We start from the raw sequence: 22,807 nt of genomic DNA on the forward strand, positions 1-22,807 counted from the left end.
GAAATGCATTTCCCCCCTCCCTCATTTCTCAAATGCTACATTCTACTAAAGATATTGGCAACTTTAACAATTGTTTTGTTTTAACGTTTTCGTCTGCGCCTTTTCGAATGACTCATATTTTATTTTTTTCACCGGCGTTTAAGTACGAATGGTGTTGGTTTTCTGGAGTTTCTGCTGTGTTTGAAATCTTCACATCTTAATCATTAATCTAAAAAAAATGAATATTAATTCTAATTTTATTTTTCAGCTTTAATGCATTTAAATAATAAAATGGGTTTATGCATGAGTCGATGTTATACAGAAGTCAGCCGCTTAAGGTATGTCCCTGGTTTCCTTTATAACTGAGCATTTGAAAACAGATGCATATAATGTGATAAAATTGCTCAAAAAAAGTTTTTATTTTATTTTAAATTCGACTTCAATTGTCAGAAATTTTGAAGTTATGAGCATTGATTTTTTTTTTTTTTTGTCGTATTTGTTAACTCTTAACATTGCTGTACTTTATTGTATTTCTGTACTTACTGATGCAACATTATTTGTTATATTTCGGATTACTGATCATTTCAAAATCTTCCAGTATTTTTTATTTAAAATATAAATCGAAAAAAAATTATTAAAATATTTCATTATATATATATATATATATATATATTTACTATTTAAAAAATGTCAAGCAGAAAAGACTTGCAGAAATTCATTTACTGTCTCAACTGTTGGATTACTGAATCTTGTGTTTGTACGTTTTAAAATTATAAATTGTACTTGTAGATTTAATTAAATATTAAAATATTTGGTACTTATTAATTAACAGTGAAAAAGACTCACCAAATGCAGCATAAAAATCAAATTGGCATTGTAATTCTATGAGCGTTATGAGAAGAAAACAAGCATTATACAATTGTTTATTCAAAGTTTAGAAGAACAAGCATTATACAATTGTTAATACAAAGTTTGTTTGTTTGTTGTTTATTTTCGTTAGAGAATCGCCAATCATTTACAATTAATGAATAAGTGCCAAACAATTTTAATTAGTTTTCTTCATGAATTTATTCAGATTAATGATTATTATGATAGTATGAGAAGGAATTTTTCCAGTACAATGCAAAGTACTAATTTTTTTTATTAGATTTAAAAATTCTCTTCAAATTAGATTAACTATAATTTTTATTTGCCCATATCTATTTTACATGCTGTGCAAGTGTATGTATTCCAAATATAATAAAATATTCATTTATGTGTATAGAAAGAATTTTGGACTTAATTAAGGAAATAATGTAATTTTAATCTATTATTAGTGTTATAGATTTTATGGCTGACCTACTGTATCCCTTTCCCCCCTCCTTTTTTTAAAAATTTATTAAATTGTTTTTTTATATATATATAATGTATGCTGCATAGTTTTTATTCAAAATTTAAAGAAATTTTGACCAATGGGGTTTCAAAGTTGATTCTGAGATTCTAATTAATTGATTTATCACTATATATAAGTCTAAATTTGCTCATAACGAACTTCGTGGATTGTTTCCATTCTATTTTGGTTGGTAGTATTTGAAATTATTTAATTATTGTTTTAGTAATTGAGAAAAGTAGCTTTATTCCTGGAAACTTTTGATGTTTTGCAGTTCATTTCTTGAACACATCAGTTCAGTAATAAGATTTTTTTTCTGAATTATTTTTTCATTGTAAAATATTTTTTAATGTAAGAGGAGGCAATTGATATGAACCTAATATTTGCAACTCTATTATTTTGGCATGCTACAAAAATATTTGTTTTTGGTTATAAAGGAGATAAGGGATGTGAGTTTAACATGCTCCTTTTAATAATAATTTACCTTTCATATTCATTTTATCTACAATTAATTATTTTAAAATCATTAGTAATACTTGACTATTTTATTAATCATTTGAATGTATTTTATAATCTTTTTGCAGTTGTTGGAGGCTGAATGCTGGCATTGAAGACCGAGACAGGCTAATTGATGTAAGATTTAAAAAAAAAAAAAAATATTTACAATCATGCTCTGATTGGATTATAATTTACAGCCAAGTTAACTTTTAATTCTAAATTAAATAGTAAATAATAATTAGAGATGAAAATGTTGATTGAGTTAATAAATTACTTAAAATGGCAATCTATATTTTAGCAATTCCTTAAGTATTTTTTGAAAAATTTTATATGCATTTTATAATAAATCAATTAAAATGAAGTTGAATAGTTAATATTTTGTATACACAATATGTGATTGGTTTTTCATTTTATTTTACAGTTTGACATGTTTTTAGATGAAGTAAGTTTTTTTTTTCTTTCCCCATCTTTTCTTTTAATTCCAAATATTATTGACTTTGTAATTATTTATTTTAAATGAAAACTTTAAACGATATTTTGAATAGTTTTCATAATTTTGTATCGTAAAAAATAGTCATAATTAAGCATTGAATACTCATTTAGTACCTTTAAAATTTAGGAGAAAAGAGTTTTATTCTGAAAGCTACTTCATTTAATAGTTCGTTCTGTTTATTGAAAACTCTTTGAAATGTTTTAAACTGTAATTTTTTTTGTACATTTTTGTTTATAATTTATTGCTGCTTATTGTGTTACCTATATTTTCCCTTGTTAATTGTTCAAGCTATGTTTTTACTATTTGTTTTTCTTTATAATATTAAATATATATATATAGATTATGTGTCATAAAAAATAATGTATATGTATTTGTTTTGCAGCAAGCAGCTCCAAGACCTCTCAGGTAAAAATAAATAAATTTTTATTCTAATATTTTCAATAAATATTTTTTGTTAGTTTCAAATTTCGGAAATTTTCAATTTGGATCGTGAAGAATATTTTGGTTTTAATTTTGAATGAAGCAAAGTATTTTAAATAGGAAGAAAAGAATGTATATTCAGATTTTAATAGTGTTTGTTATATAATAAATTGAAATTTTTATGTATTTTGTGTATTTATAGACTAATCACTTCATGTGATCAATTGGTTTGCTGCAAATATTGATTATGTTTGATATCAGATAAAGCATATAGGTTTAACGTCATGTCCATAATTTTGTCAAAATTGCCTACTAAGCCTTTGCTATTTAAACTGTCTTAATTAAGTTCTATTTAATGTGTGTATGAATTCTTCTAATGGAATTAGTCTCATAACATCTTAGCGCTAATAAAAACATAAATGGTTCATCTATCATCTAATTTTCCTAGCATTGTAACTTCACTTTTCAATTTGTCTTGTATTCATTCCTATATATATTTTAAACAGAATTCTTCTACTTTAATTTTCAACAATGGAAGAAAATCCTACAATTAAACATTTGATGAAGTAATGAAAATGGTTTAAGTGGCATAGAAACAATGTAATCTGTTGCTAGGAATTAGGTAAGAAAACTAATATTGAATTTTAAGCCAAAATTCAGTAAACCTTTGCATAACCGTTAGATTGATATCATAAAAAAGACACTTCTTTGAATTTAAAATTCACAGAAACGTCATTTTTAAGCAACAATATTTTTGGAAAAATATCAAATTATAGCTTAATTATTAATTAAATAAAATGTTTAAAAAATTGCTCTGATGTGCATATTCTCAATATTCAAGATATGTAAGTGCCAAATTTGGCAGCTGCAGGCCAAATGATAGTCTCAATATATTCACTCATTCATCTTTATTATTAATAGAAATTGTAAATAATTAATAAAATAAAAATATTTTCTAAAATAATTTTTGAAATAAGATTTTGAAAAGCATGTCAAAAAATCAGTCATATAAGTTTGTCTTGGTATAAGCATAGAAATATTATATTTATTATTAAAGAATTATATGGGTTTTCTTTTGTAAGTATGTCTGTATATATTTAAGTAATAAGCGAATTTTCCTATCATCTCTTAAGATAAAATTTTTTCATACAGTTATTGAACTTTAAATTTAATAAAGTGACTTTTGCTAGTGCAGCTTTCATTGATTTTTCAATGCCTCTCCCATGTCATCTGATCTCTCAATAACTAAACTTCTGTGCAGTTGGTTATATGAAACATTGTTTTTCTATTTTAAAAGTAACTTTTCAAAAGACGTCTTTCTTTTTGAGCATTATTATTCTTAGAATATTTTTATTATAAAGTTTCCATTCTCAATTTGCATAAAGTTGTCGAAACAAAGCTTATATGATTTGTAGAATTTGTTATACTACGCCTCTCCTAAGTAACATTATTATGGCACAAGGAGAAAAATTGTTAATTTCATATGAATACTTATGTTAACTTTATATAAAATGTTATTTTTAAATTATTTATAATTATTGAATCAAGTGTTCACATAATCTTAATAACATCCTAGAAAAGTAATTATTCTCCCACTATATGCTGTTTTAAATTTTGAATCCTTCATCTCGCCATTTCCAGCTTGTTTAATGGGAAGTTTCATTTTCCTTTATTTGTTAAATTTTGAGAATCATCTTTCTGAAGCTAACAAAAAAGCGTGGATCAATCCATTTCTGAAAACATTGGTGTCGTTTCCTTTAATTCTCACTGTATAATACTTGTCATTTTTGGCAGTCCTTCATAAGAGGATTCTAATGTTTTCTTGGCATGGTTCATTTTGACAAAGGCATGTGAATCTGAATCTAAGTCCTTATGGGAAAAATAATTTTTTCTTTTACATTAGCTTTCATTTGGTTTCAATTTTTCCATTTGTTTATTAGTTCATTAGTCAAGATATCTGGCTTAGTTTAGTTTTTGATTCTTAAAAGAATTCTTGGGGTGACTACAATGATTTACCTTAAATCATTTCTGCAATGGAACAGTTGATATCATCATGTAGAAATGTGTGTATATGTATCAAAGAATATTGTTGGTTAAGAATCACTCCTTTTGATTGAATTATGAGCTATAACAGTGATTTTAATATTCTGTGTTGTTTTTCAATTTTTCTATTGCTTTGGGGGTGGTATGAAGTTGTTATTTGCATTTCAGTTCTGCAAATAATACCCAAAGTTCTGATCTGCAGAGATTTTTTCTGTCTGTGAGCACATTGTAAGGAACTCCAAGGCAACAATTCCAGTTTGCATAAAATGCTTTTATGACTGATTTCTGTGGTTGTATTCTCTATCAGTCTAACTTCCATCCAGCATTATTCTATTCAACATTATTCCCATTTAATATTGAGTATGATTCAATTATATAAATATGAATTATACTAATTCTTATCAAATTCTTCAAAACGAGTTGAATTTGGAATATATGTGTCGAATAATTTTATTTTTCTGGTAACTAATGCAAGCTTTAACCTATTCTCAACCATCTTTCTTAATATTCTTCCAAATGAGTCATGGTGCTGCATTGATGATTTGATGCCGGATTGTTTCAAGTGATGCATTTTGTGGAAAATTTTCATTTTAAATGGTTGTGATATGAACAGTGGAATATTTGAAATTGAAAAATCATACCAGATTATTTTTCAGAAGGTAGTGCATATTGCATAAAATTTTAATTTTCACTACTATTTAGTAATTTTTTAATTTTTCTTTAGTTCATCCACAATTTTGTTATAAACAATGTTCAAAACTAGCTTATGATTTTTAAATATTGTAAATTTGCATCCTTCTCACATATGTTTAAATTGTTTGATGGAAAGACTACTTGTAAGTTCCCATTCATTTATGCTATCAGCTTTTTGAGTGTCATTCAACTCTTTGGAATAAAATGATATTGGTTTCCAATCGTCTTGACATCATCATAGAACACATACAATTGCAAAGTTAGAGGTATCTGTATATAAAGCTGTTGATAGATCTAGATTAGGAAAGGTTAATAAAGGTGTATGCTTTGCATTTTTCAAATTACTTTTTTTCTTCTTCCATCCATTGAATTTTCCTTTGATCTTTTTATTACTTGCATTGTTTTAATTATTCATTTAAGGGAGGAGCTTGAGTATTAGCTGCATCTTTCAAGTATCATTTATAAAAGTTCATCATTCTTAAAAATTTTGAAAGTTTTTCAATAGTTTCTGGAAATTTATAGTTTGTTATGGCTAGATGTTTCTGGAAGATGTCTAAACTATTTTAAAAAGGAAGATGTCTAACTATTTTTGGTTGCCAGTAAGAAACGTATATCATTTGTTTGTTTGTTTTTTTAATTTACCTAGCCTTTCATAAACATTAATGGAACAATTGTATTGATATTGAATATTATATATGAATATACATGAAGTATCATAGTGAAGATAGAACAAAAAAGTGAAATAAATGACTAGAATAATAAAGTGAAATAAATGTCTCTGTGGTGAAAGATTTATGGAATAGAGTTTGGGTGCATTAACTGCTTTAATAATATGCTTTTTCTTGATACAAAACTTAGAAGTAAGATGAAAACCGGCTTGACAAACTGGGTGATTTAATAAAGATTACCAATATATATTAAAGATTAATGGACAAGATTGTTTTTTTTTAATTACTCATTCAGAATTTTTTTATTTTGTAAATAATTTTTTTTTAGTATTTCCCAATTTTTTTTTAATGACCCCCCCCCCCCCCCCATCTTAAGTATAATTTTCTACAATTGTTTGCTTTCAAGACTTGTCGTACTGCCTTGTTTTTAAAAATCTTTAAAACCAAATCTGTGCTCATGTTTTTTTAAAATTTTCTTGCAGCTTGTAGTCCTGTTTGGCATTTTTCTGCACACCGTGATTAAATAGTTGTGCTCTTTTCTTTCTTAAAAAAATAACTTAAAAATTTAATTGATCATTCAGCCTATTTGATAGATATTCTAAAACTTCTCGATAATTTCATGTTTTGGTAAATGAGATCATTGAAGTTTGTATATAAGTAAAATGTTTGCAAAATAGATATCTATGTTTTTATTTTTTTTTTTTTTTTTTTTTTTTAATATTCTAAAATTTGTTCTGTGCTCAAATGAAATATACAGATATTTAGTTTCGCCCATTAAATATTTAATAGTACTTATTTTAGTAGTAGATGTAGATTTTTATGTAGAAAAAGTGAAATAACATTGAGAAAATGAAGAATTTTCAGTTGATAATTAATGTCAAACATTTCATTTAAAACAGTGCTTGATCTTTCCTTCTGTTGCCACTATGTTTTTTTTTGTTTGTTTGTTTGTTTGCATGCTTTTGTGTTGTATTGATATATGTTCTCATTGTATTGAAATTTTCCTTAGCATCTCATCATGGTTGAGCTGTGTTAGAAGTCAGGTAAGTCATTTTGTCATCATGCCGTTCTGTTCAACAATTTGTGTTGTTCTCTCTTTAGCGTTCCTTTGTTTTCATTCATCTTTCCATTGACATGTTTTTTTAACCAAATCCCTCATTAAAATTTCAAAATCTCAATATATAATTGGTATCATAAAATTTTTAATATCAGTGATAGATTTAATAGCTCTAAAAATGCAAGCTATCTTTTTTATTCAAATTAAAATATTACAGACTATATGATTTAGGATATTACTATTATTTCATATAAAATAATTTAAAATTGTTTATTAAGAGTGTTTAAGTTTTTTTTTTTTTTTTTAAATAATGCATGTTGACTTTTTAAAAAAAACAGGCCACCATTTTTATCAGATATGAATAACTCTCCTTATCTGTGTTAATAAAGGGTGTCTTTTTTTAATAGAAGTAATCTTGATTCCTTTAGTTTGTTGTCTATTAAAGTAATATTGTTTATTTATTTATTTTAAGCAATCTCACAAATCATGTAACCTTTCTCATTTGCCTATTTTCTTATTTAGTTAGCATGTTGGCATGTATTTATATTTTTGTTCATTAGATCTTGTTTTCCTTAGTTCTACTTTTATATTAATTTCAGTTTAATATCACTTGAAAAAGATCTAGTTTCTAGTGATGTCTCATTACTGCATGATTCAGAAAGTGAAGATTCAGATGTTTTATATCAGGTATTTAAATTCTTTAGTAAAATTCAAGAGCTACCTATGTTTTATTTTTGGATTTTTTATTTTACATTTATCATTGAGAAATTTAATCCCTGAAATAAATTATAACTATATTTAATTGTAATTCTGGCATATGTTATTGACTTCATAAGCATTGCATCCTTTGATTCTTTTTTTTTTTAATTAAACTGCATCCCAATTAATCTTATGACTTAAAGTTTATTTTATTTATTTTAACGGTTTTTCTTTCAAGCTGTAAAATATTACTGAGCAGTATTATATAAATAATTGGATATTGTATTATCCTTATTATTTAACATTTTGAATGCAGTTATATTTTTTATAATTTTTATATATAATAAAAAAACCAAATACACTGTTTTAATTTTAAATTTATTTCATATTTTTCGCTTAAAATATAATCAAACTTTTAGCAATTTTTGATTTTTTTGAAAAATGTGAATAGCTGTTTCCATTGGGTTGTTTTCATTTACTAATTTTTTTTAATGAATTTAAGATTTAGTTCATGATGTTGATTTTGCCATAAATATTCTATTAAAAGCTAATTTAAATGTAGTATTATTATATGTTTACTGATTGATATATTAATAAAATACTAGTGAAAAGTATAGAATAGCATACAACATAGTTTCTTAAACTTTTCCTGCTCTTAAGAAAAATCATTGCTTATTGTTTCATTGTTTTCCTGCTCTTATCAGAAATTTTTTTCATTAACTCCAATATTAAAAAAGAGGTAAGAAAAAAATACATTGATTAATAAAATAGAGATTAACAAAATAGAGAAAAATGTAATTAAAAAGAATTATTTTGTAAATTTTAATTTAATCATGCTACATATTGCAGATATTGAAAAACATCTGAAAGGTTATCTATGAACTCAATAAGAGCTTCACAGCATCCTCTTAATATTTTCTTAGACAATCCACTTTAAAGAAGCAATAGCATAACATTATAATGGAATAATATCTTTTTAAATCAAAATTTGAAAACATTTTAGATTTAAGTGAAGAATTGTTTTACAGGGGGGGAAAATCATTTGATCATTTATTGCATATAAATCATTGGTTTCTAACTATTTGAAATTTATTGGCATTCCTATCAATAATATTTTTTTTTTTTTTTATTCTATGTGCATTGAATCTTTCTAAAATCTTCAAATTGGAATATAAGTAAATAAAAATAATGCTTTCTTTTGAAGGAATGATCAGAGATTGAATAATCAAAAACTGTAATGCATAATATATATTTTAATTATCATGTAAAAAAAAAGAAAAAGATCTTTGCGGAAATTTTACTTTTGTCGTTTCAACTCTTGACCATTTTTTAATTACAATTGTTGCACATAAAAAAATAAAATGTACAAATGGAGTTTGATTTAAAGTAAATAAAATAATTTTTTTACAATAATATTTTCAGAAGATATTGTCAAAACAATTTTTATTCTGTAATCTGAATTACATCACCTGTTGCATTCAGTGCTCAATGATTTTTACATTAGATAATATGCAATAAAAATATCTACTTATAACATCTGTATATAGTACTGGTTTCTTCCATTTGTTTTGTTTTAAATGAATAATTTTGCATCACTCAATTTTCAGATAGCATACCTAAAGCATAATTAATTGTTAATCTTTATTCATTGAGAATGATTCAAAAATAAGAAATGATTATCCTAATGAATTAATCATTTACATAGTTGCCATGGCTCCAAGAAAATACAGGAAATTTAAAAGTCATCTAAAAAACAGGGGGAAATTTTAAAATTTCTATAAAAATCTGGAAAGTACAAGGAATTTTAAGTTCTGCTTGCTTTGTAAGAAGATAATAAGTTTGAATAATAAGACAAAACAGGCACATATTAATCATGTCAAAAAATGAAGACATACAAAGCTATGTGCCAGTTAAAAAAAGTCATCATTGATATAGGACTTTGTATCTGAAAGACATACAAGAGAAGATGATGTGCAAAGACTGGAAATGTCAAATTTTATGTCCAAAAAGAAGCGGAATTCGAACTTTTTAGTTCTAGAACAATCATTTAAAACTGAACTTTTATGGGCATTAAAACTTGTTGCACTACATTTATCCTTTAATGCATGTAATGTTGGAAATATTTTCACATATGTTCACTGCTAGTGAAATAGCCAAAAAATATGCATTAGAGTGTACAAAAAAATATCATACATTATTTGTTGCAGATCAGCTCCATTTTTTTTTTTTTTCAATGATCTTTTGAGAAAGCTTTAAAAAAAATTGTAATATGCTTTGATGAAACTTTGAACCTCATTTCACAAACATACCAAATGAATTTTATGCAAAATATTGGTGTGAATGAACCAGTAAATTCCCTAGAAGATATTGGAATACAATATTTTTAAAACATACCTCAGCTCAAGAATTGTTTGAGAATTTCAAAGATGTTAGTCCAAAAATAAGTTTAAAATAACTTTTTAATTCAAAAGCCATAATTTAAATCTGAACTTTTATGGGCATTAAAAACTTATCTCATCACATCTGACCTTTAATGTCTTCAGTGATATAGTGGAAATGTTTTCACATATGTTCATCAATAGAGAAATATCCAAAAATTGTACATTAAGTTGTATCAAAATGTCATATACATTATTTTTCACGAATTAGCTTAATTTTTTCAACAATCTCTTTAGAAATCCTTTTTAAAAATTTGTAATATGCTTTGACAAAGCTTTGAACCGCATTTCCCAAAATTATCAAATGGTCTTATTACAGGATATTGGTGTGAATCAACTAATGAAGTCTCAAGAAGATATTGGAATTCAATATTTTTAAGGCATACCACTGTTCAAGAATTTTTTGAGAATGTTATAGAATTTATATCAAGTTTGAACATGCTGTTACTTTTACAAATTAGTATGGATGGACCAAATGTAAATTTAAAATTTTTAAAAATGCCAACGAAGAACTTCCACACAGGAATGACTGTCTGCCATGAGTGATAATATTGTAAATGTTTATCAGAATAAATTGACAGTTGATGAAAAACATTGTCAAAAGAAGCATAACTGAAGAAGCAAAAACATTAGACATTTATTTCTAATAGAGCTTAAAGATCCTAAAAACCTGAGCCTCCGAAAAATACCGATATTGGAATGGTGATTACAAGTTACTTGATTATTCGTGGAGCTACTGTCTCTGAAAAAAATAGACTTTTTATTAGTGTTTTACATTTGTTAAGAATATTATAAAAAAATCTATGAACATATGTCCTAAGATTTTACTAGATAGAATATATTTACTAGATAGATTTTATAGAGTATTGTTATTCCATTATAACTAGTGCAGGAGTGTTTTTTGTGCATTTCCTCTTATATTGCATATATTTACTAGGGAAACATGAGAAATTTCTTTTTCAAATTTGATTGGTGACCCTGATGTAGTACTTCAGTTAAAAGAAACGTTATCCGTCTTCATAGGTTGATTTCCCCTTTAAAAAGTGCATATTATAATATAAAAACTGCTATAAAACTAAGAATTTAGTTGTCATGGTATGGCATGTATTTGAAACAATTTTATTTGATTATTTGCATATAGATTTTTAATATTATTTGATCTGGTTTTTTTAATTTCTTTCATAATAGCATTATTCTTTTTTTCTTACCTATGTGCATGTATTAGAGATTTGATTCTTATCATTGCTTGGAGTAAAGCACTAGTAATTCTTGCAAGTTTTTGGATAGCTTTATATAATATTTAATTTATAATATTGAATGACTTCTTTATTTCAGCTTGGTGTTGATAATGAAGAACTTGAACTTCAGGAAGAAATTGTGGCCACTGAATTCTTCAAAGAAGCTGATAAAATAAAACAGATTGCTGAAAATTCTACTGAATTGATAAATCCAGCTAAATTAGCTCTGGATACTACTGCACGTTGGTATGCACAGCTTTTGACATATTTTTCTAGTTTAAATTAAATAAGCATTTTCCATTTATCTTGATTGATTAATGAATTTGCCATTCAAGAATTACTTTATAACTTATTTAATTGTAATTAGCTGTGATAATATTTACTAGAAGTAAATTTAATGCCAATGTTGATTTATTTTTAAATTATAAAACTAAGTAAAGCATTTCTGCTGGGTTTTTTTAATTGATGCAGTTCTATTTATATATATATATATATATATATTAATCCATGATTTACTACTGAAATGTTGTCAATGAACAAAAATCAGCTCATGTATTTAAAATGTTATTTAAGCTGATATATTTATAGATAAAGAAATTACCATGTTTTTAGTTTCATATGATGTTATAATGCAAGAATTTTGTCTTAGATTACAGTTTGTCTAATTTGGATAAATTTATTCCTGACAATTCATTAATTCAAATTAAATTCGAGCTGATATTGATTTTGTTTGAGATTATCCTATTACTTTAATTAAGTCTTTGTTATCAAAAATGTAAAAAGTATGTTGATTTGATAAATATACTATCTAATATATGCTCACACCTAATAACATAAAAATTTGTGAGAAATATTTGCATTTCTTAGATTTCTGTAGACAAATTTTATTTATAATACTTCAGTTAAGAAAGGGGCATCTGAAGGTATCACACATATAGATTTCCATGTATATTATATTTTCATTTATTTACACATTTCAACACATCAGTTGTTATGTTTTAAAATAATATCTTTTAATCACTATAATTATAAATTTTTAAATAATTGCATTTGATTTTCTTAATTGATGTAATTAGTTTAATCAATTTGTTTTGATAATTCAGATTATTTCAATTTGATAATTACAGTTTTGCTTTTGAAATATTCATATTTAAATATTTATATATGTATTATAGAAGGAATTTGATGAATAATTCTGTAAAAAAATAAGCCATATTTTTTTGTAAGAAAATCATTTAATATAAATCAAAGTACTTTTTTATTGCACCTATAATTTTGCAGATTTTAAGAGGTCACTAGGAGCAATTTATATAAAATATGAAAAATTGATAAATAAATATTTAAAAAAGATTCTAATATATAACCACAAATTCAACAGTTTTGCTTAATTTTATTGATAATTTAGCATGATATTCTAAATTACTCATACAATCAAATATGGCATATTATTTTTTTAAAAGAAAATGGTATTCATTTAATTTTAAAGATGAAGATTTTAAATTCAATGAATTTTAGATCCATATATATGAAAATTACATTCTTTAGTGAACACCTTTTTTCCAAACAGCTGTTCCTCTGACCTGTGCCTCTAATTAATTGAAACCCACTAGTATTTATATGCAAATTTAACATCTGAATTGAATGCTTTTCATCAGTCCTACTTCTTTTCATAACTTTACTCTGTTCATAGCATCTCCAATTATAATATGACATCATTTATCCTCTTATATTAGCTTCATTTTATTATTCTAAAACGTTCCATCCATGATTTCCTAAATAATGTTGGAACTTAATACTGCATTTTCAATCTTATGCAATAATATTTTATAAGTTAGAATTTCCACCTTAAGATTTATCCTGAATTTTATAAATAATTTTGTAATGTAGGAAAATTTCTTGTTATTCCTTTTTACCTTTTTTTTTTATATTGGATTTAAAATCTTATGAACAATTTTTCAGTTTTGTAGATTGATTTTATTATAAAATATTTAGAAAATGATTCAAAATAAATAGTTTTCCTTGATTCTAAAATTAAATGTTTTAACTGCACCTGCTTTTGAAGTGTAAATTGTTTACATTTGTCAAAATTATTCCATAGAGGTTGAATACTTAAAAAATCTGAAAGCAATCTTGGAAATATATTTAAACTTTTTTGTGATGAATATTTCATCATAAAAAAACATTTAGTAAATCTCATATCTCACTCTTTAGTAACTCTCTATTATTCTGAAATTTGATTATTAAAAAATTTAATTTGTTGTATTTTTCAAGTAGGATTACTATTTATATATTTAGAATTAATGCAGTTCATTACTTTAATTTTATAAAAAAAATATTTTTTTAAAAAATCAATTCATTTTTTTCTGTGTAAAATAATTTAATGCATTAATATTCATATGTCTTATAATTTAGGGAGAGATTTCATACAAATAGCAAAGAATCACAAGGACAGGAAAAAGGTAATATGTATATTTATTTCTAGTATTAGTAAAGATGAAAATGTATGTTTATGTTTTTGTAATCTACATACCTGACCATTTGACCTACAGTTAATGAACTTGGCACGTATATACATTGGAAAGTGGGAATGTACATCGTGCAGTGATATTTTAAAAAACTTAATTAATTAAAAATTAAATGAAATTTTGGTGCTTTTTTACAATAACTTCTGAAAATATTGCTATAGAAAAATTATTTTTACAGCATCTTAAAATTCAAATTTTTTTTGCCATGTAATTTTTCTTTCTTTCTTTAATTAATTTAAAAAATATTTTAAGCATAATTTGCAGCAATATATATTATTGGTGAAGTGAAACTCTACCAATTTTGCAATCGTGCACTAAAATTTCATCCACCTATCCCCCCGCCCATTATTGTGATTAAGATATGAAGTTTTGGTTTATTTTTCTATGTTGAATTAGTTTCAGTATGATATTCTTTTAATAAATTTTGCTGTACTTAAAATTAAAGTTTAAATTCAGAATCAGGCAATGGTGAAAACAATTTTAAAAGTTTCTCCAGTTTAAAATACTTTTTCTGTGATATAATTGGATATATAAGATTTTGACTGATAATTATGGAAATGCTAAGTGCAATAAACAGAAATGTGCGAGACTTTGTAAATGATACAAGTTGTATATCAATAGAAAATTGAAATTAAAAAATATTTTGCTGAGGAAACAATTGAAATTTTTCACAGCTTATAATTCTGATGAACAACTGGTCACCAAAGGTGGCTATATATATATATATATATATATATATATATATATATATATATATATATATATATATATATATTCATTCCTATTATACTTATTTTGTATTTAAATCAACTGATCCATTTTTTCCCCACAATTAATTTCATTTTATACATAATTTAAAATCCCATTGTTTAAAACTACTACTAAAATAAATTAATCATTATAGCATGTAAATTGATATCTTAATTTTTTTTATCGAGACTGGGGATAAAATAAAGTTAATCATTATATAGAAAATAACAAAACATATTTTATTTTTACATTGGTTTTGAAGAGAAATTTTGAAGTGATTTATTTTTGTCATTAACGCATTTCAGAATTTAGTCTCCGAATTTTTTTTATAAATAGATTAAAATATTTTTGTCTTGTTGTTATTAGTTATTTACAAATTTATAAAGCACCATTTCAAAGGGTTATCCAAATATTTTTTATTTTCTTAATTTCCATTTTTCAACTCTACTTTTGTAGATTATCAACCATTAATGAATTATTTTCTTTTCAGTTTAAATTCATACAAGATCTTGTATTATTAGATAATGAATCAACTGATAAATTTTTGTCTGTTATGGTAAATACTATCATAGGAAATAAATGCCATTCTGTTTATGCTTCTTTGTTACCTTTAAACATTTTGAAAAATAAGCAAGTTAAATCTGAAATGCAAGATTTTTATTCTTATTCAATTTCTTTCTTTTTTTTTTTTTATGTATATAAGGTGAAACTTCTAATGAAAAGCCTCTAAAAGAGCAAGCAAGTTGTAGCAGTCCATCTTCTTCTGTTGAATTAGAATGGGAAAATGAAGATGGTATGTATGTTAAACTCTAAAAAATCTCTATTACTTTTTCTTGAAAATGCAACCAATTTCCATGTAACTCATTTGTGGAAAAAATTCCATTTATTGTTATTATTATTTTACATGCCCCAAAATTATTATATTATTTGATCCCTTAGAAATTTGTCAAGAAAGTAGTATAGGCAATGTGTATTTTTGTCAGTCATTTTTTATCAAATTGCATTCCTAATTTCAAAAGTTCTTCATTTTAAAGTTATAAAAAGTGTCATCACAAGTTTAAATACTTCTTTTTATAATTTGACTTGTAATGCTGAACTTTACTATTTTGCACATAAAATTCAGTAGGAGAAATCATTTAAAATATTTTCAAATATATTGTTCCAACCATTTATCTTTTTTGCCTATTTTAAGACTATGATTTAAAAAAAAAAAGAAAAAAACTTACATATATTGTGTAACAACTGCAATCACCTCTGTGTCTGCGTATAATGCAATTTTGCTTGTATATATAATTCTCTGTAGAGTTTTGAAATACAAATTTTGACTATTCAACTATTGAAGTGAATGAGAAGTTTTTGTTATTTTAATTTACAGTTGTATGCAGTTTTCCTTCTTCTCTTTGCTTCCTTCCTTTCTTTCATCATTTATAGTGTCATATCAAATATGTCAACCTATGTGATATAATAGATGATGCTACATTTTGTTATAGAATCATTTACTATCCATTATAATATGAACATATAAGAAAAGAAGTTATACAGTTGTAGATCAAGTTTGTGTGTGTGTTTGTGCATGCGTGCGCATGTGTTAACATTGTTTAAGGAAACAGTTGTGGTGTTCTTGAATAACTTTCATTCTTTGTAATTCAAGGACTTAATAAAGAATCTTTTTTGTTTTAAAAAGATTCTTTATCCAAGTCAGGATGAACATTCAGCAACAGACTGAATGGGGAGGTAGAAAGCAGGAAAGAGAGGTTGTAAGAAAATATATAGTTTTTGAAAGAAATTTACAAAAACAGCATTTTGTTTGCATGAGGAAAATAATAGTCCATGTGATGCAGAAGTTAAAGTTTCAGTGAAGCTGGAGTTCGAGTGATTAAAAAATTATTTTTAGAGAATAAATCAATTTGTAATTTTTCATTATATGTAATAGTTTCAATTTATCTTATTCTTAAAATTAATTTTTTCTAATGACTTGAGTTAAAATTTCATTTTAATTTATGAATTACATAGGTTATTTATTTCTAATGCTTATAGTCTACAGACATTGAAATTAAAATGATTGTTCTACCGAAATTTTAAGGAAATCCCCTTCTGCTCAGAATGCAATTCACTGGTTTCTTTTACCTACTTTTTGTCTTTCTATTCAAATTGAGTCATTGATTGGTCATAATTTTAACAAAGAATGTTTAGCAATTGCTAAAAAATAAAATCTTTCTTTAATAATCATGAAAAGGGAAAAAGATATTAATAAACTTGACACATGTTTCCTTTGTCAAAAAAAAATTATTTCATGTATGTTTTATGTTTTTGCTGAAACTTTTATTCTTTTGTTTCAATTTTCTAATTCACATTCCATATAAAGTGTTGTATTTTGCCAATAAACCATGATATTTTTTCTATTACTTATTTTTAATTTATGTTTTTAAAGATTTAATGCATGATATTTTTCTTTGTTGTTTCTTTTATATAATTTCTTTTAAAATTTAGAATTTTTTTGTCGATAAAAGAGCCTTTTTCATATTTGGAATATTATATTTGATTCTACTTTTTATTAGGTTCTTTTTTGCAATGCATTTTGTTATTATTATTTGAAATTTCACTTTCTTTAAAGGGCTATCTCCTGTCACTCATATACCTGGTCGTGATGACCCATCCTCAGACACAGCCAGCTGTTTATCAGAGCTTTCAACTCCAGTGTCCAATGGGAATGAAGAACTTGAATGGGATGGTCATTTCACAAGGTATGTTAACTCAGAGAGGAATTCAATAATTTTTGACCAGAAACATTACAGATAAAGAAATGATTCTTATTTATTATAAAGATTTTTAAATATTTATGAAAAGTTGAGTGTAATATATATTTCTCTATTTATGTTTCAAATGCAAAAAAGAAAAAAATGTTATTACATTATTTATTTTGTTAAAGAATGGTCAGATATTTTATTGAACTAAAATTCTCCTTTAATAAATATCAGAATTCCTAAATAGAATAGTCCGGAAACATCAAATTTGATGCCTAAAAAGTAGCCGATTTCGAACTTTTTAGTTCATTCATTCATTTTTTATGTGCATTAATAAGTTCTTTCTTGTTCCTTCATTAAACCCTTTAGTGCATCTAATGATGGAAGTATTTTCTCACATGTTCACTGATAGGGAAATAGCCAAAATATGCACTTTTGATTGTACAAAAATGTCATACATTATTATTTATGGATTAGCTCCATTTTTTCAATGATCTGTTAAATCTTTTTAAAAAATTTATAATAATAATTTGTTTTTGACGAAGCTTTAAACTGCATTTCCCAAAATTACCAAATGGTCTTATTGCAGGATATTGGTGTAAATCAACTAATGGAGTCTCAAGAAGATATTGGAATTCAATATTTTTAAGGCATACTACTACTCAAGAAATGCTTGAGAATGTTATAGAAGTTATATCATTGAATATATGGTTACTTTTACAAATTAGTATGGATGGACCAAACATAAATTTTAAAAATTACCAACAAAGAACTATACAAGAATAACTGTCTGCCATGAGTGATAATATTATAAATGTTTGTCAGAATAAATTGACAGTTGATGAAACATATTGTCAAAAGAAGCATAACAGAAGGAGCAAAAACATTAGACATTTTTAATAGAGCTTAAAGATCCTATAAACCTGAGACTCAGAAAAATACTGATATTGGAATGGATATTGATGTGAATCAAACTAATGGAGTCTCCAAAAGATATAGGAATTCAATATTTTTAAGGCATACCACTGCTCAATAATTGTTTGAGAATGTTAAAGAAGTTATATTATGTTTGGATACACAATTATTTTTACAAATTAGGATGGATGGACCAAATAAAAATTACAAATTTTTAAAATATGTCATGTGAAAATGATTGTAAAAATTTATATCTAAGTGCTTGCAAACCATTTATAATCCATTGAGCTTTTGGGTATGAACATAAATCTATTGGCTGTTAAGCAGATGTTACTTTTAGAGTCATATATAGAATATCAAAGTGCCAATTCGTTGGTAGCTACTAGTTCTGAATTTTCATTAAAGTTTTGTTCTTTTCACTGGATACAAGATATCTGTGCTTGAGATAATGCTTTAAAACTTTTGACAACATAAAGAAATACTTATATTTCAATAAAAAAATTCTGTTGCATTTGTCTGTCACAAGTAATAATATTATAAATGCTTGTCTGAATAAATTGACTTTGCTTAAAATTTGCTTCTCTTATATTGCTAATTTTCTTCAGCCATTTCTTTAAAAAATCCAAAATCTGAATCAGTGGGCACTTTCTTGTATGGATATTTTTTCATCTTTATTAAACAATTAATAAAACACATCGTCAAAAGAAGCATAATCAAATAAGCAAAACATAGAGACTTATTTTTGTAAAACTTAGCAGTATATTTTATATTTGTAAAGAATATTATAAAAATATTTGAATGCTGTCCAAAAATTTTACAGTTTCAAAAATCACATCTTGTTTAAATCCACATTTATTGAAGAATCTTTTTTTTATCCACTCGTTAAAACTACACTGTATTATTATTACCACATGAGTACTGCTCGCATGTTTCCTTTTATGTTGCATATACGTACAGAAAAAACATAGGATTTTTTTTTTTTTTTTTTTTTTTTTTTTTTTAATTTTGGTGCTAGCCTTGTTGTGCTTTTAAAGTTCTGTTTTGTCGTATGGTTTAAATTTTTTTTAAATAAACCAGAAAATGATTAGCTTTTCATAATATATTTTTATTATGTTTATATTTTCATTTTTATAGCACTCACATTAGTCAGCTTGATATGGAAACTGAGAGATTAATATCAGAAATAGAGCGCTTGACTTCTGGAGCTCTACAAGGAGCTGAATCATCCAATAGATGACAGGTTCCAAGATAAACAAGATTTTATGCAGAATTCAAAAAAAGATGTCTGTTCTAGTAAGTTTGGTTCATAACAATTTATATTCCCTAAATTTTTATTGGTAACATTAATTTCTGAATTGAAGGTTACAATGTTAATCACATTATTTGGAATGTGAGAAACCTGTATTTTCTCTCAAAATGTAGAGATTTGATGTAATTATTTCAGAATTTTAATTTATGTTATTGTAATGTAATAAATTAACTTAACTGCATCTTAATGGAGGGCAATGAAAATGAAATTGGAGGAAGGAAATTGCCCATCAATTAGATGTATTAGCAAAATAACATTGAAAGAAATTGTAATCAAATTAGTAATATATCTTGGAGCAAATACCTCTAGTAAGCTTTACTGAGAAGTTAAAAAAAATGTATTTATTGGAAATTAAGAAAATTGATTAGAAACAATAATACAGTCCATGTAACATTTACACATGATATATAATGTTTCTCTCTCAATAAAGACTTATCAAGATAACAGATTATTAATAGCAAATGATTTTATAAATATATTCGCTAAAGTACTATGACTATATAGTAGTAGTTTAAGTTTTCACAATTTTTGAACTATAAATCCATTGCCTTGAAATAGAAATAAATAGGATTTAAGTCAATTTATATTCCTATTTTTTAATATAGTATAGTGTACTTTTTAGTATAATAATAATTTTTAATATGTTCTTTTGAGATAATATTTTTAATAGTAGCGAAGTGAGCAAATTAGTAGCCTTTCCATACTTGGAAATTTATTGCTTTTTTGATTTGATAATTTTTCTTCTTTTTGCTTAAAAGTAATGGAAGAGTTTTGACTGGAAAATAGTAAATTACTTTTATTATATTTCAGTATCGTTATGAAATGCAAAAATATTGAAGATGCAAGCGGTTTTGCATGTCTTAGAAACTATTTTATTTTAAAGGATTTTACAGTTATTATAAAATTTATTTTAATTTTTTCTAGGACTTCATATTTTGCTTGAAATGACATATATATCTATCCAACATGCATTTCTATGACAGCTGGAGTTCACCATGTAAAAGAAGCTCGCCAAGAAATTAATATCTCTTAATGCCTTATATTTCTGCTGTGATTAAAAACTAATTTCATTGATCTTCCGAAAGCTCATCAACTCATCAGCAACTTTTTCAAAAGCTGTTCGTTTATATGCTCAATTTTTGTGAAAAATATGTGTAATTGTGAGTTTCAATGATGATTCATTTATATGAATTATTCTGAAACTTAAATATTTGTGGCAATTCATCATAATATATAATAATGTATACTTCCTTCAGTAATCATTTGTTGATACAATATTCATAATCAAAGTTTCCTGTTACTAAAGATTACTACCTCTTTATCTGTAATTGAATAAGATTGAAATGTGCCATTATATTTAATCATATCTGTATTTTTTCTGTTGCCATTTTTTTTAAAATTTGCTTCTGCATAGTAGCATTATTAACTTGTCGTATGTAAATCAGCTGGTGTAATTATGCTAAATTGAAGTATGCTTACAAATGCGATTATTTTTATATTGCCAGAAGTGTATCTAATCATTATTCAAGCATTCTTTTTTAAAAAGGTGATCTGCACTTTACCATGATAATATCTGTTTCAATGTATATTCTGATACATATTTTTTTAATGTAAAAATATTCTTATTGCTAAAAATTACTGTATATATTTATATATTTTTGAAGAGGTTCCGATTAATTTACATGATAGACACTAAATAAATGTTTTTATGTTTTTTAAAGCATTTTTTCTATTCTTACTTTCAAAACATAGTATATTTCTTTATTTTTTTATATTCCTTTAATTTTGTCACACAGATAGTATTTATTTAATTGTTTAAACTTTAATTTTTTAAAGTACTAATTGTCATAGCAAAGGTTTCCATATAGAGTTGTAAACATCACTCATCATTTTAACAATTGAAGATGAAAAGAGACTATGATAAATTGGGAAATAATTGGTGCTTTTTCTTGCTAAATTATTTTCTTACTAAAATTAAAGCATACAATTACAAAAACAGATATTAAAATAATTTTGGAAGATCATAATGATCTTAGATATTAATTTAATGCATTATGTGTGTGTTTAACTTTTGAAGAAATATATTTAAGTTTTACTAAAAATGATTGTATACTAGTAAAAATTATGAATTTAGATTTATGTGCTTTGTACAACATGCATACAGTAAGATATTGAAGGTATCCTTTTGAAAATATAATTTGCATAATTAAATGCATACACGTTATTCAAAAGAAACATATTACATTGTTTTGAAATTTGATTTAAACTTATCAAAACTTATACTAGTAATGAAATAATAACCCATTCAATTTAATTTTCAAAAAAAAAAAAAAAGGATAGTCTTCTGAGGCATTCATGGTTAGAAGAAAAAAAATGTGCCAATTTTTATTCCCAAGATTAATTTGCAACTCTTGAAAATTAACTTGAATTTTAAATTTAGGATCTTATGTATTCCTAAATTTAAAATGTGCTTTATTATTTTAATCAAATAAGATTAGATTAATTAGATAAGATCTTATAAAGACTTAGCTAACAATTCTAAATTTTTAATTTTGGGAAACTCTTTTAAAATATATTAAATTTTTGAGGATACTTCCGAGTCTAACCAACTATAAATGCAAGTTTAGTTTGAAGAAATAAGTGTAAGATTTCTATGCATACATATGTATTTAGATCTCTTTTTCTTTCTTGTGTCATAGACAAAATACTGTATATAGTTTATACTGTATTTATATACAATATTTTTAGTGAATGTAAAAATTGTTACATATTTTTGAAGGATCATTGATTATTTAGAAATTTCCAAATACACGTTGTCTTTAAATTACATTCATAATAGATAATACTGATATAGAAAGTAATATTGTATTTAAACTTTTTAGATAATCTGTGAATAGTTTCTTGAGAAAAATTAGTAATATATAAATAATGCATAGGACACTATTATATTTAGGGTACAGGAAAAGTAG

General features: G+C 24.9%; 1 protein-coding gene across 1 annotated transcript; it reads left to right on the top strand.

Moving 5' to 3' along the window:
- Positions 1-117: 117 nt before the first annotated feature.
- LOC129989287 (uncharacterized) lies at positions 118-21,817 on the top strand. The gene is made up of 12 exons (XM_056097722.1): positions 118-142; positions 248-317; positions 1,933-1,981; positions 2,268-2,288; positions 2,722-2,744; positions 7,820-7,907; positions 11,693-11,841; positions 14,008-14,054; positions 15,574-15,663; positions 17,485-17,614; positions 19,664-19,822; positions 20,763-21,817. The coding sequence occupies exons 2-11, from the start codon at positions 253-255 to the stop codon at positions 19,764-19,766; spliced, it is 765 nt and encodes a 254-aa protein (XP_055953697.1). The 5' UTR covers positions 118-142; positions 248-252; the 3' UTR covers positions 19,767-19,822; positions 20,763-21,817.
- Positions 21,818-22,807: the final 990 nt, after the last annotated feature.

The sequence above is a fragment of the Argiope bruennichi genome, chromosome 10, assembly GCF_947563725.1.
Source record: "Argiope bruennichi chromosome 10, qqArgBrue1.1, whole genome shotgun sequence".
NCBI lineage: Eukaryota > Metazoa > Arthropoda > Arachnida > Araneae > Araneidae > Argiope > Argiope bruennichi.